The sequence below is a fragment of the Pelophylax lessonae genome, assembly GCF_965119305.1.
Source record: "Pelophylax lessonae genome assembly, chromosome: 1".
NCBI classification, from domain to species: Eukaryota; Metazoa; Chordata; class Amphibia; order Anura; family Ranidae; genus Pelophylax; species Pelophylax lessonae.
Genome location: NC_138768.1, coordinates 562,412,550 through 562,425,550, shown reverse-complemented (window position 1 = coordinate 562,425,550; position 13,001 = coordinate 562,412,550). Strand labels below are relative to the sequence as shown.

At 41.4% G+C, this 13,001-nt stretch overlaps 1 protein-coding gene across 1 annotated transcript in view; it reads right to left on the bottom strand.

Moving 5' to 3' along the window:
* The window catches only part of KLHL8 (kelch like family member 8), a 191,314-nt gene that overhangs the window by 103,000 nt on the left and 75,313 nt on the right, over window positions 1-13,001 (bottom strand). The window contains exons 2-3 of the mRNA XM_082260853.1: window positions 11,847-12,068; window positions 1,009-1,557 (exon numbers count right to left, since the gene is read on the bottom strand). Of these exons, the coding sequence (XP_082116979.1) occupies window positions 1,009-1,557; window positions 11,847-12,059 (762 nt within the window). The 5' untranslated portion in view covers window positions 12,060-12,068. The remainder of the gene's footprint in view (window positions 1-1,008; window positions 1,558-11,846; window positions 12,069-13,001) is intronic.

Genomic DNA, 13,001 nt, shown 5'->3' with positions numbered 1-13,001 from the left:
CATTTTTAATGGGACAGGCTCAATCTAAATTTGTTCAGAAAAGCTTGCAGTCTGCCATGACGACATCTCCTGAACATCTAGAAAAAAAAAAAAAAAAAAAAAAACACACACCCCTTTTCTTTAAAGTATGCAGTGTAAATGGGAACACAAACATTGTGAGGTTTGCACAAACTTGAGTGGAAATACTAAAGGATTAGTTTACTAAAAAACTGCCTATGCAGCTGGGGTGCATTTGCAGAGAGATATCTGTGGCTTTGACTAAAGTTAAAAGTTGTCCTTGCAATATGTACCTCCTGATGCCTTTCTGATGCCTCCCTAGATGGCATCCCTCCAACCTGCCTTGTTACTGGGATCTTGCTTCAACTCAGTGGTTATTGCTCACCCCCACAATCACAGGGGCTCCCTCTCCGTTTATCAGTTTGCCATATGATCTGTCCCAGGGGAAGAAAGCAAACCTGTGCAGGGGTTCGAGAGAAGCTTCTGTAAAAAGGTGGGGTCAGTAACAAGCCACAAATCTGTTTTATATATACACATCTACCTGCATAGACAGTTTTGGTAAGTGAACTAACTTTCTAAGAATTTGTCTGAGCCAGCTTGGCTCTTTTTTCTAAGATGTAAAATGTAAACCATAGAACAGGCTTTCTGGGAAAGTGGACCAGGGTGAGCAAAGTTGCTGAGAAAAGGACTTGAATGACTTCAGAAAACTTTCATTAATTAATCCAAAGTTGCCAGTGAGGGGTTGTTTTAAAAATTCAACTCTTGCTTATCAAGAAAATATACATACACTCTTAAATGTTCATAGGCTGAACACAGGTTCACTTTAAGAAACCAACTTAAAAAAAAAAAAAAAAAAAAATTTAAGTAGCTCCTCTCGTTCAAAAGCTCCCTTTTAAATCAAATTTAAATGTAAAATATCCCAACAGTTTATACATCGGAAGCTAAAGTACAAGTGTTCCCACTTTTAGGATATCATCTTTATAAACTCTAGCTTTAGCAACAATGGGGTACCTGAGACAGTATTTCATTCAGCCAAGCTTCATGGTGCTGGGGGTTGGCATGAAGCCACTTTATGGCTGCATTGTAGACCTGCTTTTCATTCTCAATATTAAGATCTTCAGAAGACAACAGCTTATAAAGATGCTGAGGAGACATGCTGGCAAAGTCATCACAGTCTACAACTTCAGCAAAATGGTCACAAGCAAAGCGGTCTGCCATGTCCATTAAATCTACTCGGTTGTGGCTCTCTGCAAAGGCCCTTACAGCAAGGCAGTTAGAGGGATGAAAATGCAGTTTCATGTATTCACAACAGGCCTTGGCGACAAGTTCCACTTGGAGAATGCACGCCGCATAAAGAAGTGGCTGGACGTTATCAACTGTGAGCGTCACTCGGGATGAATAGGCAAACTTCACCAGATCTTCAAAGGCATCGCCATCAAAGTCCTGGATCTCGATGACGGTTTGCTTCGCCTCTGCCATATCAGAAAGGAACATTGCACGGAAATAGGGTATCACGCATGCCAAGACAAGTTTGTGGCAAGGAATCAACTTTGAACCAACCTGTTTTAAAATTAAAAAAAAAAAAAAAAAAAAAAAAGTTTAAATAATAAATTTAATTTCTCAACATAAAAAAAAAAAAAAAAAAAAAAAAAGCCTTCCTGCTAGAAAGGAGTCTTTAAAAAATGGTAGGCTGGAATATAAAACTGCATACAGCTAAAACGATAGGCAGCCAGCATCTTGGAAGATGGAAGTACTTTTTAGTTGACACTTTAAGAGGAAACATTTATATGTAACCAAAACACAGCATGCAATGGAATACAGTTCAGGCGTTTCTTATAAAAGTAATGTCAATTGTTCAGGCTCATAAATGAAAAAAAAACTAAAATCATACAAACACTACAAACTTCCTGCCCTAAGGGCACAATACACAAAGGTCAACTAATTAGATTGGGATACATTTTATCCAATCAAAGGAATGGAATTACAAGATATATTTTGCCATAGAAACCCACCATGATTTATCAGTCCCATAGCGTAGGTGGTCAGTGCCCGGGGCAAGGAAAGTAATGTAATTTATGCCCCCTAACCTGTGGGCTTTTAGCACTCAGAGTCCAATGCGCGGTGAGGACAGCCACTCCGTGAGGACAGCCACTCCGTGAGAGCTGAGTGTAAGGGATAAAGCAGCACAGATGGAGCATGGAGAGAATTCCTGCAGGGGCTGGAAGTAGACTCCTGGGTAGCCATCTCTGCTCCGCCTCCTTCCCAGTTTTAGCTGCTCAATCAGCCAGAGCAGCCACCTGTGTGTGGGAGGGAGCATTTAGCCACACCCTAACCACCTCCTCATGGAGATACTGCACAGTGGACAGGGCCGCCCCCCCCCACAGGATGCTGTGTGCATGGCGCCTTGAGGGGCACTGCAGCCAGGGAAATAACTCAAAGGCAGACCTTGCCAGCCCTGTGACACAGATGGTTGCAGAGATGGGGTGAACTCAAGCACCCCCCTGGATTAGGGTGTGCTCAGGTACACTGTGCGCCACGCCTATAGTGAGCTCGCTTACGCTGGATTAAGAAAGCAAGCTCAAGCTGGATGAAACCCCTGTGAGCCCGCTCGGTAATCCTGCACCCCTCTAAATGTTGCACCCTGAAAGACCACACCGGCTGCCCCCCTTCCCACTCCATGCCACCGATTTATCAAACTGTAAAATAAACACAAATCCGTAGGATTAATGAAAACAGGGTTTAAGAAATCTCCAGCAGAAAAGGGACAGTTAGGTTGAAATCAATTTGCAGCCATCATCTCAAAGAAGACATTCTGGTAATTTAGAGTCTTGCGGGCGAACGTGAAGACTATTACAGTCTGCATGTGCATATCTGCTCAAAGGGTTAGATCAAAGATGCAGAAAAGTGTAGATTATAACTGCGTTCCAAATTAAAGAGGCGCCTTACTCACCTTACCAAGACTGTAGCTGGTGACTTTAAAAATAAACGGATAGTCACTTGTCCCAGGATCCAGCAATGTGCTCATCCAAGCCATTCTTTCCACCGGTCTTTGGTCCCTGGCATTTCAACTGTGTGCATCCGGCTGTGACCATTTGCAGCTTCTTAGACGGCTGGCCACTGCGCAAGCCGCACTGCACTTTGTGAATGGTTCTGCAGTCTTCTGGGACGTGTCCCAGATGACTGAAGGGGTGTAGAAGAACTTCTGTGTGGATTGCCTGCCCTCCCCCCAAAATTAAAAACACATGCCAATTCTTACAGCAATTGTAACGTTTCCTTTTTTTCTTCCATAAAAAGAACATACATAATGGGCCGGAACCATCTTCCCCACTCGCAAGAATTGTCACCCAACTTTTGGCTCATTACCAATGATATGTATAACTGGTCTACTAGTCACTACATTAGCAGTAGGTTAGTAAGGTTAATCTAAATCTAATCCTTTTTCTGAGGTTGTTGGTGTTCATGCCTGATGCAATGTCTTATTCTGTAAACCTATTTCAATAAAAACATTGAAAGTTAAAAAACAAACAGGTTATACTTACCTGCTCTGTTGCAGTGGATTTGCACAGAGCAGCCCAGATCCTCCTCTTCTCGGGTCCCTCTTCTGCTCTCCTGTCCCCTCTCTCCTGTTCAGTGCCCCCACAGAAAGCAGCTTACTATAGGAACACCCGAGCCGAGTCACAGCTCCCTGTGTCCATTCAGAGTCCCAACCCGGCCCCATCCCTCTCTGATTGGCTAGCTGACTGATTGAGATTTTCCCTTGGATGAGACAGACGGCTGAGACTCTTGGACATTGCTGGACAGAGAGGGACCTCCGGTAAGTGTTAGGGGGACTGCTGCACACGTTTATCTTAACGCATAGAATGCATTAAGAAAAAAAACTTCTGACTTTACAACTCATTTAAAGAGGGGAGGAGGTGGCCCTAAAGCAGAACCTCTTTTGGGTGAAGCCCTGCTTTAAGTCAACATTTAGTGTGAGAATATTACGGTTTTTCTAAAATCAGAAATGAACAGCTTTAAACAAAGTTTGGGGGGTGCATGTATGAGGACATCTTTACCTTGCTGTAGAAATATAATGCGAATTGTACTCGCAAATGTAATTTAAGCATGCCCAGGAATACAAGATATTGGAAAAATGTAATGAAGTCCCTTAATGATCTGATAAGCTTCCCAGTGGGACCAGACCTCAAAAGGTCTACGTGCTAGGCATTAACACACCAACTTGTACCGTTCTAAGGTTTTCCTGCCCAAGACTTTTTATACAGCCAAAAACAAAATCATAGTGAGGGAGCGCCTGTAGCCAGGTCATGACACAATGACCTCATTAAATGTTTACTGCAAAGGAAATCAGTTATTGCACACAAAGTTTATCCAACCAAATAGGATAAAAATTTAGGGTAGATGACACTTCTCTCCATATTCGTGCAACACCCAGGATAAACCTTCATGTCAAGGAAATCCCTAGATTTTCTAACACACAACCCCCACCCCCCCTTTCTCTTTTGCATTGGAGCCCTCCTCGCCCTTTGCTCTTTTTAATAGGAGAACCACAAATGGCAAGCACTTGTTGTAAACCAAAAGATTCAATTGTACACTGTTGAACATGTTCTAAAATTTTAATTTTACACCATCTCATGGTATGGCAGCAATTCTTTCCTGCTAAAAACAGTGCCAATCATGACTGAAATTAGAATTTAATGCCTGATTGCACCCTATACCTGTGCCACGTTGACCACTCATGTTACTTGCATAATCTGTGATTATACTCAGTCTTTCATCTAATGTTTTAATACATTTCTGCTTGCTGAACTTTACTACAACAATATTATGCTGTATGTGCACTTTGGTAGTTTTCTCACACCTAGATGCACTCAGCATGCAAAATCCCATGGTTTGCACTTCTGCCTGTTAACATTTAAATGCTTGGACACTTGTGTGCTTAATCTATGTTCAATAAAGTACATGAGCTATTGTTTGAGCATAAGCAGGCCCTTATGGACCCATTATGGGAGGACTTGTAAATGCACAGAATGTGTGTTTTTGTGTTTAAAGAACTCCTATTCTCCCATTGCCCAGCCCAGGAAAAAAAGTACCTCAAGCTTAATACTCGTGCAAAAATGCTTGCAGAAAGCTTGTAAAAAACACTTGTCCAAGAAAAAAAGCTCAATTTTCCTCAGGTATGAATGCAGGCTAATTTTTCAAAACAAGGAGACAGAAAAATTATAAGGTTTTATTCACACAGGCAGATGTATTTTCTGCACCACACAAGTTCAAGCTGGCCGAGCTAGCAGAGGAACCTGAAAAAAAAAAAAATTCTAAAGTACTCACATTTCACACATTTAGATGTGTAGAATTTTATTCAAATGAATGGCTGCACATTTACGCATGTACAGTAAGTGTTTAGGCACATTCATGCGAGTAAAATTTGCAGGGTTTTTTTCTGCGCAGCTAAATGTAGAGCACATTTCCACATGTACACGTAGCTGTATGTATAGGCTCATAGTGCTGCATTTAGATTCATACACAACTATCTACTGTGAATAAAACACAACTGAATTTAGTCACAGCATCCTGGAGAAGCCCTGGTGAGCAGGGCAACACAGAGGGCATCATTTAGCAGAGACTCTTAGGTCGCTCTTTAATGTTCATCTACATGGGCCAGTCAGTAGTGGCTATCCTTTCCCTTCCAATTGAATTTAGACTAGAACAGTCAAAATATCATATGTGTAGACTTGCCAAGGAAAAATTCCTATTTGAGCTCTTGAACTAGGGTAAATGTGTATACACATTTACATGCCTGTACCTGTGTGTACACTAGGTCTTTATGGAAGAGAACTTGTTTACTCAGGATCTTTCTGCTAGCAAGATCCTGCGTATATACCATACATCAGTAAAGTATTTACTCTGAAGACACTGAGTCCTGGGCATAGGTGGTAAGCTTAAGTTGACATTTGCTGTTCTTCCCAAACTCATGGCATTGATCACATAACAGGTCTTTGTAGTCAACAGGAACATACACATTAGCAAGGCTCTATGTCTAATACTATAAAGTTATGTAAAAGCTAGAAAACATTGGGGGAGATTTACTAAAACTGGTGCACAGTACTCAATCAGCTTCCAAGTTTTATTTGTCAAAGCTTATTTGAACAAGCTGACATTAGAAGTTGATTGGTTACCATGCACAGCTGCACCAGATTTAGTAAATCTTTCCTATTGCATGCTACAGGTATGCGTTTAGGCAACAGAAAACAGGAGTGGCAAAATCTCTCTCTAAAGGCTAGAGGACGTATTAACCAGTTCAGCTCTGCCCTATATCAGTTTCACTGCTGGAGGGTGGCACCTGTGCGCCGGATTACGTAAAACACTCAAAAACACACATGTGATCCAACACATTGCTTGATTTATTCTCCCTGGAAAAGAGACGCCTGAGGGGGGACATGATAGCCATTTATAAATATCTCAATGGGGATTTCAGCTTAGAAAAAGGCTATTCAGTCGAAGGGATTGCATGAGGACTCGAGGGCATACAATGCGATTAGAGAAGCGTTTTAACCTCAGGCAACGTGGGGGGTTCTTTACTGTTAGGGCTACAAGATTGTGGAATTCTCTACCACAAGAGGTGGTTTCTGCGGGAAGTATGGTGGCTTTCAAAAGACTCTTAGACGTACATCTCAAGGATCAGAACATTCAGGGCTGATTACATGTGAGATGATTACAGCCACACACACCTACACAGGTTGAACTGGATGGACTATTGTCTTTATTCAACCTCACCTACTATGTAACTATGTAACTTCCGGGTAGAGGGCATGCATGTGGCGCCGCGTGCGGGAGCAGAACATCGGGTACCGCGGACTCAATGTTTCCTGGTACCCGGCAATCGCGAGGAAAAGACACAGAACGGTGGTCGGCCTATGTAAACAAGGCAGATTGCAGTTCTGACAGGAGGGAAGAGATGGAATTTGTGTCCCTGCGGAAAAAATTTCATCTCTTCCCCTAGTCAAAGTACCACCCACAGTGTAGTAAGACATTGGCTAGGCACAGTTATCCCTTTGATTACCCCTGGTGTTTAACCCCTTCCCAGCCAGTGTCATTAGTATAGTGACTGTGCATATATTTTTAGCACTGATCACTATATTAGTGTCACTGGTCCCCAAAAAGTGTCAGTATCAGAATGTCCGCAATATCGTAGCCCCACTATAAGTTGATCGCCACCATTACTAGAAAAAAAAAAAAAAAAAAAAAAAAAGTATCCCATAGTTTGTAGACGCTATAACTTTTTCACAAAATAGACACTTATTGGGATTTTTTTTTTTTTTTTTACCAAAAATATTTAGCAGAATATTGGCATACATGGATGAAGAAATTAGATTTTTTCAATTTGTTTATTGGATATGAAGGGGGAAAAATATCCCCGTTTAAGTGGTTCAAGACCACCACATACACTTTTTCCCTTGCAGGCCTCCCCCCCCCGCCTCTTCTCATTACCTGGTAATCTTGCAAAGAGCAATTTCTGTCCCTTCAAGTCTACACTTAAGCCTAGTACATACAACTGACAGCTCCGATGATTTGACGTTAGTACAGCGATCTTCCCTGCTGTTCTTTTGTGTTCTGACAGGGGGACTGCCCTTCCCCAGAACACTCCAGTCAGTGCTCTCAGTCATTGGCTGAGAGCGCTGATTGGGAGCTGGTCAGCTGCTGGTTTTCCAGCATGCTTGTCCAACAGGCTTCTGTCGGACAAGCATGCCCAACAGCTGCATTACACACAGGCAGACATTCAGCCAATGTGTATGGGGCTTAAGTTGTTATTCATTTTATCTATGGAGGGAGCCATGGTTGTCACACAGGTTGGACTTTAACGCTTCTTTCTTTAGCTCCATTACATGGCTGACTGATCGGACTAGTAGTTTACATAAAGATAAGCATGGTTGCACTTTTTAGCTCATAGTTTTGTGAGTGCACTGCATTTCTGGCAACAGGTACGGTCTGCACTTGATGAAAATGTGCTTCGCTTGCCTTAAAAAAAAAAAGTCATGCAGCCATGGCCTCTTATGACGTGTAAGTTGCAGTATTTTAATTTAGTTTTGGAGGGGGTTTAAATATGCTTTAAAGATTAAGGGTTTACTTTTTGCATAAAATTGATTGTAAGTGGTTTCCTTTAAGTTTGTTTTTTAGTACACAAGCATCTTAGAAACTATTTAACTTTCTACAACTACGTGGTTTAATATTAAACAAAGTTAATGTGAAACAGGTCATTTCAGACAAAGCCAGTGCTGGTGTTCGCTAATAAATGCCCAAGAAAAAAAGAAAAGCACTTCTGAACATCCTCACTGTTTCCAGGAAAATAAAATGACATTCTTAGAACTAGGTTTCCTAGATTCTAATGAACACCAAAGCTATATATACACAAAAGTGAATGAGAATGGAGAACCGTGTACATGGAAAATGTCATGTACACAGAAAGAGCACTATTCAAGCACTGCGAAATGAGTGCCATTACTCAGAACCCTGCAAAATAAACGGGAAATTTATCAAAACTGGAGCAGCCAGAATCTATGGCAACTATGTATGCACCTGCTCCAGTTTTGATACACCCCCCCCCCCCCTTTGTGTAGCAAAAGGTTGGACATAACTACATCCAGGGTGTCAGTTCCAGGGTGTCAGGAAACAAAAAGCAGCTTTTCAATAATCCTGCTTTGGGGCCTACAATTTTTCGATAGAATAAAATAGGAGTCACTTGTAATCCGCTATTTGTCACTTTGGCTGCTCTGGATTTGCTGTGTGTATTGTCCAGGAAGTACATGGCATACCAATTCTGATCTTCTGAGGTGCAAGCTGTATATTTATATTGCAGCGGTCTAGCTCCTGATTTAGTGGAAAGCACAGTTTAACATGAAAAAGCTGGAGACCGCATTTTAAAAACAAACCACTTCTTTGCTGGTACGCCCTCCTAAACTGAACTAGTCATTGGTAACATCTTTCTCTCTAGTCGTAAAATATAAGCAGCAGCATGCAACCAACAGTTTTGCAATTGATGCTCAGCTACAGCCCCCAATCTGTCACCATAGTGCAGTTTTTTCACTTCCTGGCCCAGTGGTAGGTGATCAAGGGACAAGAAATTACAGGGAATTTCAGCTTCTGGCAATTTTTTTTTTTTTTCTGACTCATGGCTGGAGTTTTTTTTTTTTTTTTTTTCAAAAACAGAGTTTATTGTGTAACAAGGACAAAAAAATGTTTCCACAAACAGTAGTGCAGTCATGAGTACAACGAAACATTGAGTACATTGGGAAACAAGTAGATAACAATCACAGAGGGGGGAGAAGTACAGAGGACAGTGCAAGTAGAAGGGTATGCGTACAATAGCAGTAACAATGAAGCCACTAGGTACAAGTAGCCGGATTCTGGATCCATCTGTCCCAGATTTTATTGTATTTCGTGGGGCAGCCCCGATTTTTATACAGAATACGATGATACGGCAAAATGGAATTGACCTCTTTCAACCATTGTGGGAAACCCGGGGGGTTCTCCCTCAACTTTAAAACTGAACTCCAGGAAAATTATGAAATACGCAGGTCAAAATGTATATACAAGAGCTGTTTTACCCGCAAGCGCAGAGCTTGGGTCTGGCAGGGCAGGAGAACAAATTTCTTCTCTGCTACAGTACAGTATCTCTTACAGGTCTTTCACTCACCTTGTGATTGGACAGAGAAAGGAGAAGCAGAAGACTGTTAGGCTGGCCATACACTGTTTGAATCAGCAGAAACAGGCCAAGATTTGAACTGTTAATGGGCAGGCTGAATGTACTAAGTTGATCGATCAACTTGGGTACAACCAGCCTGCTGAATGCTCTTGTGATTATTGCCAACAGCTGCTATAGTGAATAGTAATAAACACTGTCTTTCTGGCGGATACTTCCCCCGCCCGTCCCCCCCACCTGGGAGAAGGCAATAGGTGATTCCCGTTAACACCCGTGTTGATGGGGGAATTGTGTGAATTGCTTTCCTGCAACCCATGATTGCTGGAAAGATTCGCACCTTGTATGTCCAGTCTTAAGCTCATCTCTATGATCTCTCCTATTATCCTGGTTAGCCTATGAGCACTACAGCACAACTGGCTTCATGTGTAGCTTCTCCCTTTTCCAGTCCAAACTCGGGATTGCAAGAGGCCTAAACCAAATCAAATTCAGGTATAACACTGCTTGCATTTACAGGGGGGGGGGGGGATGTAGATTAGATAGAGATTGGCTTTAAACTATAAAAAAAATAAAAAAATAAAAAAAAAAAAACGGGGGGGTAAGGGAATGGCGGAGGTACTTATTTAAATTTAATGTCACTTGTTTATATAAAAATCATACAACTGACAAGTCTTTAAAGCCAGGTCCAGTAAATAGTGCTCTTTGACGCATTGCTTAAAGCGGAAGTACTGCTTAATACCTTAAATTCTACCCTGTAATCATTAATGTAAGCTAAGTTCAGCCTCATGTGTCAAAAAGAAAAAAAAAAATCCCAGTTTTTCTACCTTTTATTTTGCAGTATTCTGTGCTGTCACATGACTTCAATTCCTCTTTCTGCCGAGTCCAAGAGCAGCAAGTGGGTGTGGTTACTGAAAACTAGTGACACCACTTCCAGGGAGGGGCACGGTTCCCTGTGTAGCCAGTGGGCGTATACAGGAAGAGTGGAGCTGATCATAGGTTCCCGCCCAGTGTTCTTTCATCAGTAAGGATGCATTGTACATCCTAATTCATGAGAAGATAAAGAAATAATTCACACAGGACACAAGGGGTGGGGCAATAGAGGGAGGGGGAAACTGTCAGTGTAGCTGGAAGTGCTCTGGGGTCTCCGCTCACAGTCTACAATGATCATAGTACAGGCAAGCACACTAAGTCTACCTTTCCACTAGTGCAACTTGTCATGTGACTTTAGACACAAAGTTGCATGACAAGTCACAGTGGAATTCAATGGCACCCGTTCCCATATATGCGATTTTGAAAAGGTACATGCACTAATTTTAATGCAATTTTTGATGCGACTCTTAAATTGTGCAATTTAGAGTGTGACTGAGTGCAGCTTTGATCTTACTTTACACTCTGGATCAAAGTCGCATCAAAAAATGCATCAAAATATTGTAGGCACCTTTTCAAAGTTGCTGATTTCCAAAGTTGCATAGCTGGGAACGGGTGCCATTGAAATCAATGGGCTGTGACTTGTCATGCGACTGTCTAAAGTCGCATGACAAGTCGCACTAGTGGAAACAGAGCCTAAAATTCATTACTCACATGTAAAGAGAAATAGAATCGATCTGTAGCCTTCTAAAAAAAAAAAAAAACTCAAAAATTTTCCTTTGAACCCCATTTCTTTCATATATTGCACTGGTCATGTGACCCCCCCCCCCTCTCAGGAAAAGCTACTGGCCTAAACGAGGCTATGAAGACAGGAGGAGATCATGTTCTGTGAAGGATAGGAGGGATGGGGGTGAGACTGGGCTGGGCAGTTCTAGGCATGCCTGTGAAAGACCAACAACCTTTTCAGGAAGTGAAAGACAGCTTAGCAAATTCAGATAAAGGGAGACAGCGTTGTCGGTGCACAGGAAGAAGCTTTTTGTCGGTGAAGAACAGGAAGAAGCTTTTTGTCTAGTTTAGACAAGACTTTCTAAGCTACACAAGCAGCTAGCCAGAAAATGAATAATTTCAAATATAAGGATATTTAACATACTATTAATAGGAAAAATGTCACTTTTTACCGGAGTTTCCCTTTAAGTGATCAGATCTTTGCTTCTAAAAAGCAAGCACCTACATATGGGTTTGAAGCAACATGTACAAAATTCAGCACTGTACAAGTAGTAGTCAAACTTGCCTTAAGAGTGACATCACACAGCTCACCCACTTCATAAAAATGGAGAAGTGAGCTGTGAAATTCTTTCCAGGCATCATCAGCTTCAAAGACAAATGAGCCATCACCATCGCTGTCACTTGTGAAGGACTTGTCCTGAGAAAGGTTCCGCCTTCCATTGGCTTGCTGTGGCTTGGTTGGTCCAGGGAGCATAGATTCCGATGCCATTAGCAGCATAGGTAAGTCCTAGTGCAGATAAGAGATTTTAATGTTGCCATTTTGTGACAAAAAAAAAAAAGCAGTCAGCATTTCACAAATGTGATTACTACAATTAACCCAGTTAAGGCACACATAAGGCTGCTAGCAAATTTCTCCAGTTGAGTGACCATCCCAATTTATAAAACTAAATGTAGAACTACTAAAAAGGCAAAAAATTCTTCCAAACCTAGGATATAGTGGTTAGTTAAAAAAACTAAAATATGAAGCAGCAATCATTTTTCCATAAATAAGAGTCAGGAGAAGCACCTCTTTGCAGTCCCGATGAGAGATATTTTGGTAAAAAAGATCTTAAAGTTTTGACAAAGCCAAAATTGTAATTTTGGATTTTTTTTATTTGATGCGTTTATTGGTAGTTAGGTTTATTTAGAATTTTAAATTTTTCTTCACAATATATAAAAAAGGCAAATGAGGTGAAGATATTTGGTAGATGAACAAGCAGCTCAAATGTGCTTTCATAGCCCATTGACATTTATAGCCCACGGCACCAAACAGCTAATTTTCCATTCCCTATTGATTCCAATTTAATTTATTGAAATCTCCATTTTCACAGAAATTTGGGGAAACGAATGCTAGCAAGAACAGCTGAGCAAACTTTTTCATGACCAATACGGGAATGGCCATCTCTGGTGTCATTTACTAGGACTTAAATGAATTGCCAAGTCTCTACTTTCAGCTCTTGTTCACTCCACTATGGACCTGACTACCTGTCACACTACATCACAACCCATACAGGGGTATTTAAATATCGTTAAATTATTTAAAGGGAGATGCTTAGGAAACATTTCCAGATGGTCTTTTTACACACAGCCATCAGCTTCTATAAGAGCAGAGTGTACAGAACACTTTTACAAAACACTGCTTTAGGTAGCTTTGCTGAAGCCTATAAAAGCATCCTTCAGC